Source organism: Pinus tabuliformis, chromosome 7 (genome assembly GCF_031772625.1).
Source record: "Pinus tabuliformis cultivar Carrire ecotype Pingquan chromosome 7, CPIR1, whole genome shotgun sequence".
Taxonomy (NCBI): domain Eukaryota; kingdom Viridiplantae; phylum Streptophyta; class Pinopsida; order Pinales; family Pinaceae; genus Pinus; species Pinus tabuliformis.
In genome coordinates, this window is record NC_142293.1 from 1801289873 (window position 1) to 1801303828 (window position 13956).

The 13956-nt window shown below is 37.5% G+C and overlaps 1 protein-coding gene across 2 annotated transcripts; it reads right to left on the minus strand.

The window, feature by feature from the left end:
* Positions 1–4472: 4472 nt before the first annotated feature.
* Positions 4473–8596, minus strand: LOC149255555 (protein trichome birefringence-like 14). Of its 2 annotated transcripts, none has more exons than XM_089460516.1 (4): positions 7149–8596; positions 6399–6611; positions 6005–6200; positions 4473–5816 (listed from the first exon to the last, which is right to left on the minus strand). In XM_089460516.1, exons 1-4 carry the CDS (start codon positions 7345–7347, stop codon positions 4952–4954), a joined length of 1473 nt encoding a protein of 490 aa, XP_089316642.1. In that variant the 5' UTR covers positions 7348–8596; the 3' UTR covers positions 4473–4951. The 2 variants fall into 2 exon arrangements, with proteins under 2 accessions (XP_089316642.1, XP_089316643.1); XM_089460517.1 differs by having other exon boundaries at positions 6399–6608; positions 7149–8594.
* Positions 8597–13956: the final 5360 nt, after the last annotated feature.

The window sequence follows — 13956 nt, forward strand, 5'->3', positions numbered from 1 at the left end:
CGAGGGCTTATTATAGGCGTGGTCGTCCATGAGTGATGAGACTCAAGATTGTTACGAAACAATCATTTATCATTCATGACATCTATATTTGAATTTTGAACTTGCTGACATTTTTTATTTTAATTATGGAATCATGAGTCATTTTCTTATTCAGTGTTTAATGTTTTGCTTACAAAAATCGAATATGTTATGTTGTAATTTTATAGATATGAGATGATGTTATGAATTATTGCATATATTGTGGTTTTTATAACTTATAGGGATTGGAACTGTCAATAGTTTCTTTTTTGTGCTTAAAATTTACCATATTTGAAGTTTTTTTTTGTATTTTGACGAGTCTTATACGAGTCTTACAAGGGTCGTTCCCGAGTCGTCGAGTCAATGCCGTGATGAGTCTTATACAAGTACAAGTCGTGCAACATTGCTGGAGAACTTTGAAGACCAGGTTGCCCCTGCAACAAGGAATATGTAGTTTTTAGATCAGTCAATAGATTTTTGTTATGTTTTGCAAGTATGCAGTGTTTTTAGGTGGTTTATGAAGGATATATGGAGAAATCAAGTTAAAGCAGTAGTATGTAGCTCAGAAATTAACAGTGTTAGTATTACATGGAGATTTTGGACAATAGCAGAAGACTCTCTGGACTATGATGTACAATGACCTGGGCTTCAAACCAGGTTCTTTAATGAAACGCACAACCGTTCCTTTCAAAAAAAACCAGATATATTAACAGCAGTGTCCACATGCTACCTGGTTTATTAATATAAAGTTCACAAATTGTCAATGAACAATGTTAGAAAGACAGAACAGGAAAGGCCTGCATGCCAATGATCTAGTAAACAAAGTTGGGAGGATACAAACACAGAATGCATTTTGAAAATAATGGAACTCTGACAAATAGACAGCACTCAAAATATATTGAAAATGTATAGACAAAGTACAACGATATGTATACAAGGGTAGAGAATACAAAAAAGGAAAGACTTGAAATAATCTCACAAAATAAAATCAAGATGAGCAAAGAAATTTTGACGTATGTGATTAATATAACCATTAAAACCTTAATAAATTTACAATACAGGTAGGTTTTCCTCCATATGGTGAATAGTTTGACTAGGATAAGTGATGTGTGGAGAGGATAAATATAGTTTAACTAGGCCTGAAGCATCTGGGGATAGAGCTGTGCCTCACAAGTGCAAAAAGACCAGTGCATGGGCAGTATAACAACAGCATAGCAACACGTCTGGCATCAGTGTGCCATGTCGCTTTCTAGCTTGGCTTGTACACAATATTATACACCCTCTAGGCATTTGGCATGCACCCTGTATATGCAGTATAACACCATCACAGAAGTACCACTGGCATCAGTATTGTGCTGGCTTTATATAGCTTGGCCCTTATGCAAGATGGTAAACCCTCCAGGTATATGGTGTATGGCCCAATACAGGCAGTATAACGCCATCACAGAAGTACCACTGGCATCAGTATCATGCTGGCTTTATAACTTGCCCTGTACACAAGATGTTAAACCCTCCAGGCATATCATGTATGGCCCAGCGTTATTTCTCCTGTGGATTCATATACAGGATGAACTATATCCATCCCTGGCAGTGTAACACTAGTATGTAGGGAACGATTCAATGTAATAATCCTTTGAAATTCATCCTTATTTTGTGATCATGTTTAGGAGTAACCTTTAAATAATCAAAACAATTACAGGAGCAACAATTTGGATACAACAAGGTTGCATTGCCATTTGCAATTATGCAACGTACAGAAATAATGGACAGCATCTCCATAAAGATTATTATGGAAAAGATACACTTGTTGTATCTGTGAAAAGAGTTCATATATCGTATATATATTTATTGTCTAATTCTCAGGTAGACTGTAGGCTGAGGCAGTACCCTTGGGGTCATCACTCTTCCATCACCCTGCTTGAGAGCAAACATTATGCACTGAGAAGCAGAGTAATAAATGATGTATAGGCTTGTATACTCTTCTGCTGGGTGCATATTGATCACCCTCTTAAGATGCTGTCCTTAGAGCATTAGATAGGATCAAGTAATAAGATTTCCTTACATAAATGATAAGTTACTTTTCTTTCGAGTCTTGACTCCATATAAGAGCTACTTTTATGATTTTTCCTTAAACAAATAATAGTGCGGTTTTCTAAAACATCATGATGTTTCCCAAAATTTTGCACCACGACACTAAAAATTGCTAGGCTGGGGAACCCATGGAATTTTAACCGATTTGGGTTTTTTTAGCTCATTTCATGGCTGTGGAGAAGGAAGGAGGAGGGCTTGCAGTTGTCATCAATGACTTTGTGGACATAGCTAAACAACGATCATCATCACCATCAAGGATTTTTTAATGGAGCAAGGGTTCAATTCCATTTGCCAACCATTGTTGAATTTTCCATTCACAGGTTAGAGGAGGAACAACAGGAGGAGGACCAAAAGGACGAAACAGAGGAGCAAGAGGAGGATGTGCTCACATCAACATCTCCTTCTACACAGATTGATGAACATAGTTTTACACCCATCAGTCACCATCAGACATTTGGTTCAGGACCAGGGCCTTTTGCTTTAGGGGCAGGCCTGGCAAACAGCCAATGACCTTTTATCATAAAAGGGGGAGAGGGCATTGATATCAGAAATAAAGCTAGCTGATAGCTTTATTTCTTTTGTCATTGTACATCTACCTCATGATGATGAGATATATTTATATATGTGATATCATTTTGGATTGGTTCTCCACTTGAGTCCTTGTTTGGACAGCTATCAAGGTTCTGGATACTGTATCGACTCTCATGTATCATTTTCTATTTGGCATCCACTACACCATATATGTCAGTTCATTCTCCATATTTATTTCTCAATGTGTTTATCTAATGTTGTTGCTTTATATGTCTAAAATTTTGAAAAAATGAATATATTTTGTATTTTTTAATGTTTGCCACAGTTTTCCAATTTTTACCGGATCTTTTGCCGATGTTTCTGAGAAGATGTTTTCTGGACCCTCGTTGTTTTTTTGCTGATACTAATGTTATCAACAATGGTAGATAATCATCCTCAGGACCCTGTAATGGGAGAGCATACCCACTTTATAGTCACAAGATATGATGAAAATTCAACACCAACATATCCAAAACAAAACAAAAAAAGTCATTTATAAATAACCCATCTCTATTCACAGAAATTTATGGTTGAACTTTGTTAAAATTGGCAACTAGGGCCAAACTCCATGTGGATCGCGTTATTTATGGCTTCTGATATTTTTCCTAGATTCCTCTCATCGAGAGATGTAGGATTGATCTAAAGATCATCCGATTCCCATAAGTATTTATGGAGATATGAATTTATTTTGATTATGGACAAATTGTCAAGGTCGGCCAGCAAACTTATGTAAGCTCAGAAGTCCAACAGTCATGTCTATTCAACCTCAACGTTTGCATATAAATACAAAGAACATTCTCCTCATTTGGACAATTCAATTCACTCATCTCTCTCTCTCTCTCTCTCTCTCTCTCTCTCTCCTACGCATAAAAGGAGCCCCTCTCTCTCTCACGTGTCGCTGAAAGGAAGACGTCCTAGGGCAAGGAAAATGCAAAAAGGAGTACGCTAGGGCAGCAAGTCATCTCTTTGACAAGCGTTAACCAAGCATTGACCTCCTAGAAGTGTGGATTGGGTGTGGTTGCCTTTCCTAGGCAGGCCACAACTTTTGGCACGAAAATCGAGGTGATCTGACCTCTGATTTGACCAGCGTTGACTGCCCTAGTTTATGCTGCAAGTTGAATTCAGAAATCTGCAAATTGACTGAACTTTTGGGGCTGTTCAAGGGCTGTTTGAGGACAAGCTGACCAGAAATTGACCAAGTATTTTAGACATCAATTTCAGCTAGTTTGACCAAGTTTGACTTCGCTGATCTAGGGTTTGCTGCTGCTGATATAAAATTACAGAATTCAGATTTTGTATTATTTCTCTCCACTGAACTATTGAAGATAAAAGAAGATTTGATCAAAGGGTTTCCCCGCATTGGGGTTTGTCCCTGACTAGCCGCCACATCTTGTGTCTCTTGTCTTGGCTTGTTTTCTGTTGATCATTTAATGTTCTATCTGCATTTTACTTAATGTATATGTGATTGCTAATCTGTGGCTAATAAGAAGAAAAATAAGTAAACTGCTCTAAGCATAGAACATACCATACATTAACAAACTTTTAAGTAGTAGTAGACAAAATGTAATGATTCTTCTATCTGAGCATCTATTTATTTCTGAAAAACACAGCGTCCACTGTTAAAAGATGTAATGTAAATTTCAATCATACAAGATGAATTGAAATCCATGGATTTTAATTTAAATTCAATTTTTAGATATTAATGTACACTACTGGTCAAAATTGGCCAATGGAACTGGCAGACAGTACATGAATCCAAGTTAACAGTAAAAAAGTACAGGCCTGTGGCAGCATACTGAATCACATTGAAATAAATTAAAATATAAAAATAGGAATAATTTCTCTGGAACCAACTTTCCAGCAGGAGCAACAATAAGAATTGAACAACAATGACCACAGCAATGACACATCTTGCAGTCAATACCTTCATCTTAAAGAAGGAAAATAGTGACTCACTATGCCACAATGAATAAATTTCCTTTTCTTACAATAGCAAACTTACAAGGATGCATTTTCCAACTGCTTTGGTGGGAAGATATTTGAAAAGTATGGCAACTGCAACACAATATCTGCTGCTAGTCCTTCTCATGCTTTCTTCTGGGGATGAAGGAATAATAGACAATAGGACACAGTAAGAAATGTGCATTTACTTACTATGCTCTGTTACGATTAGTCTCCAAAAGCATCATCTGTTCATGTTGGAATCAGCTACCAGCTGCCTTCCTTAAACCATAAGTGGAATCCTGTGCAATGATCAAACGATGTTGCAATATCATATTTGTGCTGCTAAGTTCTTTGGTTGTGGAAACAACAACTGTGCAAAGAGGAGCTCATTCCATGTATCAGGAACTCCTGGAAGACACCAATGCAAACAATCCTGAGAGTCACCTTTTGATCTGAGGATGTATTTGGATATATGAGACTCATCCCTTAACTCTGAAATCCCAGTGATATCTAAACATTCAACCCTTGTTCCCCTCACAGCACTCTCAACAGCTGGATCATTAGCTCGAATGTGAGAAGCATTGTGACTTTCAGACAACAGTTTGGTGTTATCGCAACGACCTCCTGAGTCCCAATCCCCATTAAAGAAATGTCTAGGAGATAGCGTTCTCATGAAGACTCTCAACTTTGGATACTTAACGAACTGTTTATCAAGCCATTTTACAACACTATGCACTGTGAAATTTCGAGCAACTCTTAGGTCTCTCATTTTCCCATCCTCATTTGGTTGTCCATTTACATACATGTGCCATCTGTTTGCATTCAATTTTCCCCTGTTCCAATGGTGCCCTGTATTCAACACTACAACATCAAACCTATAAAGATTATCTCGCAGGAACCCTGCAGGTCGGTCAAGATGCATTGCAAAGTCAGTGGATCGGTTTCCTGGGTTCAATGGTTCAATTTCACAGAGGCTTGCTGACCAATAATACAGTACAGTTGTGTTTGTCTCTGGGAATCTGTATGCCCAACCATCTGGCCTTATTGCACCAGGAGCACGTACTAAACCATATTCCTTACCTACATCTTGAACATCTGGACTGTCTTTTCCACCTGTAATGAGACACATCATAGACTGGAACTGTTGCCTTCCTAATGAATCCCCAACAAATGCAAGTGTTTTGTTCTGCATTCTACAAACAAAATACAGAAAATAACCAGTCAGATTTAGTTCCTGCAAATTAGTAGATCAAAATGTGAACGAGAGAAAGTGCATGCTCTGGCAAATAATGCTTTACAACGTCAAAAAGAAAATTTAGCCACACATGCGTACAGATGTGTGTGTGATAAAAGAGAACGGAAAAAGCTTGATCATCCCTACCTTAAAAGAAACTTCTCCCCTTCAAAGTTGGGCATGACACAGTTATCAGGCTGCCACCTATATTTTTCATAAGAAAAATCAGGGCGTTGGGTCAACCTGCACGCCCACATTTCTGATAACCAGCGTTTACACATATTGCCAGAATATATTGGCCTCCTGCTATCCTGAATCCATTTTCCTTCGGTATAGTCACATACTGGAACAAAAGCCACACACTGCAATTTCAATCAAAGGCACTAAATAAAAACTACATATTCAAATTAACTGTTAATATCAACTTCATTACATTTCGTTTTCCACTAGGAAGATTCAAATAATATTGCAGTTGTGATTGAAGCTCTATGAAGTTACCATATTTGGCCCCAGTGCAACCACTGTCATGCAAGATACTAACCTTTCTTCTCAACAGCTGCTGAGTTTTCAACTTCTGGAGGAGGCATATCTTCCTTGGTAATGCCAGAGATGTTTTCAACTGAGAAATCTTTAGTTACATTAGGTGGTAATCCCGAGACGTGCTGGAATCCATTAGCTGATATGGAATTGGATCCTCCAGTTGGCAGAGATGGAGGACTTTCCATTACTGAAGGTGTATCCAAAGATGGGCCTGCTGAAGCAGAAAATTTTGGATACTACTATTAGTAAAAAAAATGATTAATGGCTAACACATTAGAATCCATACAAAGAGAAGTCATTGCCAACCAATCATCGAGTTAGAAAAAATTTCATCTGCTTCAGAAAAATCTTACATCTGGATGTAACAAAAGTGAAGGCCCTGAATATACCGAGACCAAACCAAACCAGTAGAGTTGAGCCTACTTTCCACTAATAATTCAGCAATCCACAGTATGCTCAAAATATAATCCAGATAAAATGTCACGAAAACAAAGAGGCAAAAGGAAATGCCAAATAAAGAGGAAAATATTGTTTTCTCTGCCTTTGACTGGAAGGAGACGGATCTTAAAGGAAACTAACAAGCAAATGCTGAATGGAATTATATGAAGTGGAACGCCCAAAAACACAGCCGGCAAACAAATACCTCGAGACAAGCTTCTGTGGGACTATGGCAAGTAACGGCAGGCACAGCATCGAGCATCGAGTGAATTACTTCATTATAAAGGATCAGAGACTAATTGAAGAGACAAACCTAAAAATAACGTTTCCAGCCGATTCTCTTGTAAATAGTCTGGGCGAATCAACCTCCGAACACGTTCATCTACAGGAAAAACAATCGGAAATGGCGCTCTTTCCCATCCCCAAACAATAAATGTAGTGCAAACCAATGCTATAAGTCCGAGAGAAACCTGTTTGCCTCTCAATCCTAGCAAAGGTACCCCGGTCTTCATTGTCTCTGCTTTACTAAAACCTATTTCTCATAACACAAACTAAAAGATTTTCAAATATCTTCCAAAGCCAAACCTGTCTTCACGGGATCTAAACGGCAGCAGAAGTTTTGTTATTTGCAGCCCCGATATCAGGTTCTGGACGAAAACTATTAAACGTGGTCCAGTCGCACAGCATCCGGCTTCTTGTTCGTCAAGGTTTTCAACAAGAACATCAAAGCCAAGTGAATCCCCCTTTTAAGACTATAATCTTCCGGATTTCTAAATGCATGCAGCCCCGCTTATTTAACAGAAAGAAGAGACTGCAAAGCAGAAACTCGCAAATTTCCAGGAATCCAAACAAAGCTGAATCAAGCTTCCGACGATCCACAGTGTAAAGACGTTCCAAACCTTTCCTTTTTTTATGTACGGCCGCTGAAGCAGGGATCAGCATTCAATTATTTAAGCTCCTCGAACGGCCGCAAAATCAAATTTCCCCTCCTAGAAGCTTCTTTTGTCCGATATCATGTTCAGGTTTCTTAGCTCTTTGCCGATTATCACTGATCATCTGCCTATTTGAGACAAGCCTCTCGATTTCTCCGTTATTTGCCGGCTTTCGCCATCTTTCTTAAACTTTTCAAATAATATTATATTCTTAAGCAAGATTTACCTGTTTGATACTCTTACCCCGTTTCCGCTAGCTCTAAGTGTTTTGTAATGGACACTTTTACACTGAGCCAAAATAAATCAGAGAAACCAGACATTACCTCAAATTTGCAGTATAACAGTGAGCTGACCTCCATTTCGCCCACATTACAAAACCTAGCGGCTAAAATAACCTAGCAACCAAAAATAATTTTAATTTCAAACATTACACCACTGCCTTTTTCCTGCTAAGGTACGCACCTTTTCCGCGTCCGTTTTACTGATCAAAGCCACCCCGGAAAAAGCTGCAGATGCGTAAACACTTTTAAATCATATGCTCAATCTTATCGCTTTCTTTCCACCTCTTTCCGACACACAAAACATGCATTCATTCGTACAGCTATACGCATTCATTGAAAAGCATGACTGAAAAGGCAAATGATTCCAAGCAAAGGGTTAAGTTTCAGCCCGCTCAAGCAGGAAAGAAATAGGAGATCCATTTACGCCATTCCAGTCTGATCACCTAGTGGATTTCACGTCGGTGGGTCCAGTTCCTCCCATCTTTTCTTTCCAAACTCGTTTAACCGACGAGTTCTACGGTAGTACGGATTTTGAGGTTTTGCCATTAAAGCTTGTTTGATGAAGTCTGTTGTGAGACACTTTCTAACATTACCGGAAATTCCCCATTGAAATTGGGCCACGTCGAGGCTATCGAACAAGTTAACGGAAACATGACGACCTGTCATATCGGCCGTGGCCCGGATATTGATGGGCGGTGAGCCCTCCAACGGAAGTTAACTTCAAGTCCCGACGGTGTCTTCATGGGTGAAGCCAAAGCCTTGACTGCTTTTGCCCGTGGGCCGCACCCGACCCGCACCGACAAATTAAACCACAAAACGCCGAGTAGTCAATTCTGTTAGCCAAACGGCCTCGGGAACCGATTCCATAGGCGCGCCACTGCTGAAAAAGGGTGTCGTATTGAATATTCATCCGCAGATTTCACTTCTGTGCTCGTCGGCACCTAACACGCTGGACGGTCGATTCGGAATTATGCGAATTTTTATTGCGCTCAGGTGGCAATAGCCCAAAAAAGAGAAACGAAAAAACAAAATTAGAGCGTTCTTATCATTATTTTTCTCTTGTATACCTGTTCTGGAATGATACTGTTGACCAGACTGACGCGGCGTCTAATCTATTTTTAAAATCTATTTTTAAAATTTATTAATAGATTTGGGTATAAAGATAATATATTTTTAACATTATTAAATTTTACTGATAAATATTTTTAATAATATTAATAGTTTTACATTAATAAAATTGGTTATTAGAATAATATTTATATATAATATATATAGATATATTATACCAATTAGAATAATATATATATATATATATATTAAATTTTATTATAATAATTTTTTAACAAGTTTAGGTAATTAAAACAACTCTAAATAAATCAGTCTAGATCCATCTTCATTCTAGATTTATTATGAGCAAATTTCTTGAGTTGCAAACTTTTTTTTGGAGTGTAAAATTTGAGAGAAAGTTTTCACCCGAAGGGATTTGATCCCTCTCCTCATGATAGATGGTTAAGATAGATCTAGGGGTAAATTCATCTTAAAGTGGGGTGAATCTAGTTGGTTGAGAATCTTGTCACATATTTTTTTAAAACTATATATGTTTAACTCATATATTAATTTTATACATCTATATTTTAGTGAAAAAACCTAAATATTCATGAATTTCTAAATCTAACTTCTATGTTTGTATTTGTCTTTGTGTGTCTCTTTCTTCTTCCCTCTCTCTCCACCTTCTATTTTTGTGTCTATCTCCCTCCCCTCCCTCTCTCCCCCTCCCCTCCCTCTCTCCCCCATCTCTCTCTCTCCACCTCTCCCTCCCTCTCTCTATCTCTCTCTTCTTCCCTCTCTCCCCTTGCCATCTATATCTATACCTCCCTCCATCTCCCCTAAACACATCTCTCTCTCTCTCTCTCCCTCTCTCCCCCATAAACACATGTCACTCTCTCTCCCTCTGTCTTGCCCCCTTCATCTATATATTTATCTCCCTTTGTCTCTCCTTCTTTATCTCTCAAGATCAGTGCGCAAACATACACACTCTCTCTCCATATCTATCTATCTATCTATTGATCCCTCTTCCTCTCTCTCTCTCTCTCCCCCATATCTATCTCTCTTCCTCCCTCCCTCTCTCTATCTCTCTTCTCCCTATCTATCTATATCTATCTCATTGTCTCTCCTCTTCTCTCTCTCTCTCTCTCCCCCCATATCTCTCTCTTATCTATATCTCTCCTCTCCCTCCCTCATCCTCTCCCTCTCTCTCTTCCCCTTCTCTCTATCTCTTCCCCTTCTCTCCCACTCTCTCTCCTTCTCTCTCTCTTCCCTCTTCCTCTTCTCTCTCCCTCACTATCTCTTTATCTCTCCCTTGTCACTCCCTCTCCCTCTCCACCTTTCTCTCACCCCCTCCAACTCCATCTCTCTCTCTCCTCTCTCTCCTCCTCTCTCTCTTCCTTCCCCTCTCTCCCACCTGCATCTATCTCTCCCCCCATCACATTATCTCTCCAACCTCCAACTCTACCACTATCTCCCTCCCTCTCTCCAAGTTGCCTGGAAAAGCATGAGAGATTTATGGAATAAATCATGAGAAATTTAGTGAATAAATCATGAGAGCTTTAGGGAATAAATCAAGGAGTGGTTTATGGATATAGTAATTTTTGTGTAACTTTTTATTTAATCATTGTAAGCCTGAATGAGAATTAATGACCAAATGAATGTGAGATGCGAAGAGATGAATGAATACTTTTGTAATTATTTTGTAATTTTATGGACATTATTTTATTAATGAATGGAATTTAATGAGTACTTTTGTAATTGTTTTGTAATTTTATGGACATGATTTTATTAATGAAAGGAATTTTCATTATATTCACAAATTATTTGGTGTATCTATGTGATTGATAAAATACTTCTTCAGAACAAATTAAGGACTTGATGGTGAAGTGATTCGTTGTGTGATCTAGAGAAGGTGAATTTGAGGGAAAATTAATTTTTTTCGTGCATAAGTGGTATTAGAGCAAGGATATGCTCTTTGGGAAATATAGAGTTGAGTGAGAAGGTTTTTTTTGCAGGAACATGCCAAATAGGAGCTTATGCAAAGGATGGAAGAGCAAATCTATTGAGATGTGACAAGTTATTGGTCTTGTGTTTTGTTTGACAACTAATTATTGTGCAAATGGCAGCCATTACAACAAATGTAGCTTTGACAAAAGAAGAGGGAGCATGCAAAGCTCTCAAGAGAAGGAATTGTGACAAAACCCAACAACAAGATGAATTTCTAAAGAGGAAGAGGACAAGCGGGAGTTCTCCGTAAGTAAGGTATATGCAACAACCAAGAGAGCAAGGAGTCCTCAAAAAGAAGGTTCAAGTGAAGTGAACCATTGGCCAAGTTTAGAGGATATAGCTTGGTGGGGTGTTGGCTAGATTGCAGCTCACAAGTGGACAGGGAGAGTTTATGAATGAAGTGACAATGACTATTGATAGTCATGTAAGGGTTCAATGAGAAGTCACAATCAGATAAAAGAAAATGTCAAAGGAGTTGTATGAGGAAAATGAGGGATCAGGAATTTGAGAAAGAGATGACTGAGATGAAGGCACAATTAAATGTGCTCATGGAGATGCTACAACAACATGTTGAAAACCAGAGACGTGGATGGGTGCTATGGAAAAAGGTGAAGTGGCATGGGTTGCGGGTGACATAGATTGAGTATTCAACAGAGGAGTGAAGAACTCAAGTAATGCAAGATGAATGTGTGCATTTGTGAACCAGAGCAGGGACCATTACTTGGTGAAGGATAGTGATGACAATGATGAGAAGATATCTACAAAAGATCTTCTAAACCATGTAGAAAGTTCAGAGCGGTATGAGGAACTAATCATTGAGTCATCAAATGAGACCATAGAGTCTTATGATTTTAAAACTAATGATTTGTGTATGGTTGCAGGTGTTGATGAAGCTGGGAAGTCGTTTAAAATTGTCATACAAAGTGGAGATATGCTTTCCAAAGGCATAAGAGAAGAACAAAAGAAAATTTATGTTATGAAAGAAGATAAGACAACATTTTTTCATGCAGGTAGTCAGAGTGGAAATTATACACAATGGATAAATGTAGTTGATGGTGCACAATTGCAGGAACCTGTTAGTGTAGTGAGTAAGAGAAAGTTGGCTTATGCATAGAGCCAAAGAAGGATCAAGTAGATGATCAGGAGCAACATTTAGATTCAATGCTTATGAAATTTGAGGAGGAAATCAAATTGTTGGAAAGATGGTTGAAAGAACCTGAGATTACAACCATAGATGTAAAGTGAGATGATGACAAAGAACAATTGATGCAGACAAAAGAAGATAAGGTGATGGAAGGTGGGACAAGTTTGTCTCATAAAAATGAAATTTTATTTCATTTTCACCAAGAAAATATAAAACTGGGAATTTTCTTTGAATACAATAATAAAGATGAAGTAAGAATTGATAATTTTGAAGAAGACAATTATCTATTAGTTGTGGAAGGGGGAAGACATTAAGTATCTTAAACATCTTGGAAAAGATGCATGAAGATGAAGAGTGTGAGCAAAGAATTTATGAAAACAATGAAATAACCATTGGGGTCATAAAAAAATTAAATTTAGAGATTCACTTACAAGTGAGTGGTGATATTAGCATGTACGAGCAAGAGGAAAATTTGGACATGGAAATTGACAAGATGAAAATACTAATGATGAAAGTGCATGAGAAATTGCACACAAATGTAAGAAGAGCAGTTAACTATAGGAGGCATCAACAAAGGGAGTGGACAACTACAACATAAAGTTTGGAAACATGGAAGGTTAAAGAAGAGGCGATAACAAAAACAAAGTAGCAACATGAAGAAGCACGTGATCATTTATAGTACAATGTTGGGGATCTGGGAGGAATAAGGCATTAATGACACATGACCGAGAGGTCATAAATTTTTCCTACCTTTCATTTCATTTACAGTACAATGTTGGGGATCCGAGAGGAATAAGGCATTAATGACACATGACCAGGAGGTCATAAATTTTTCCTACCTTGGGAGTATGATGCAGGAGCATACGAGCTTCCAACCCAACCCATCAAGCTTTTTGAAGAAAAACTCCCAAAGAGACTTTAATATTGTAAAGGAATTATAATTCCTTAATTGTAAATATTCTTAGTTTCTTTTAATTATTATAGAATAGTTTTAGAAAAGCTATGGATAAGAGAGATTTTTTCCATAAGGCAAAAGCAAAGTTACCTTGAAAAGCATGAGAGATTTATGGAATAAATCATGAGAGATTTAGAGGATAAATCATGAGAGCTTTGGGGAATAAATCACGAAGTGGTTTATAGATTTCGTAAAATCTATTTTTCTTGTAACTTTTTATTTAATTATTGTAAGTGAATGAGAACTAATGGCCAAATGAATGTGAGACCAAGAGAGGAATGAATACTTTTGTAATTATTTGTAATTTTATGGACATGATTTTATTAATGAAAGGAATTTTCCTTATATTCAGAAATTACCTGGTGTATCTATGCGATTAATAATTCTAATGTGTGCATGCTTTAGAATTAATTTTTTTTTCCTGCTTCAGTTAGTCACTTTGCTTGGATCCTTGGTTAAGATGCATTTATCCTGGTTCTTTATAATATTATTTATATTATATAAATTTCACACACACACACATATATATATTCTAATTTTTTTATTTTATAAAAACCTCCATTTAATCTCTATGGGAATATTTTTAGTAGTTGTGAGGATGGAGGGATGGATGGTTTAGATATATCTCAAAAGTAATTAATTATAATAATAAAATATTTATAAAATATATTTTTTTGTGAAATAAATTATGGTTTTTGCACGTGGTATTGATAAGCCATGGTATTGGCCCATGGTATTGTAACATAATAATTAAA

Bases quoted from the DNA above. Each gene is read 5' to 3' on its own strand.
- LOC149255555 (XM_089460516.1), bottom strand. From the start codon at position 7,347: ATGAAGACCGGGGTACCTTTGCTAGGATTGAGAGGCAAACAGGTTTCT. The intron at 6,201-6,398 runs GTTAGTATCTTG...CTTTTGTTCCAG, and splicing joins AGCAGCTGTTGAGAAGAAAG to TATGTGACTATACCGAAGGA. The intron at 5,817-6,004 runs GTAGGGATGATC...TTTTGTTTGTAG, and splicing joins GGGGAGAAGTTTCTTTTAAG to AATGCAGAACAAAACACTTG.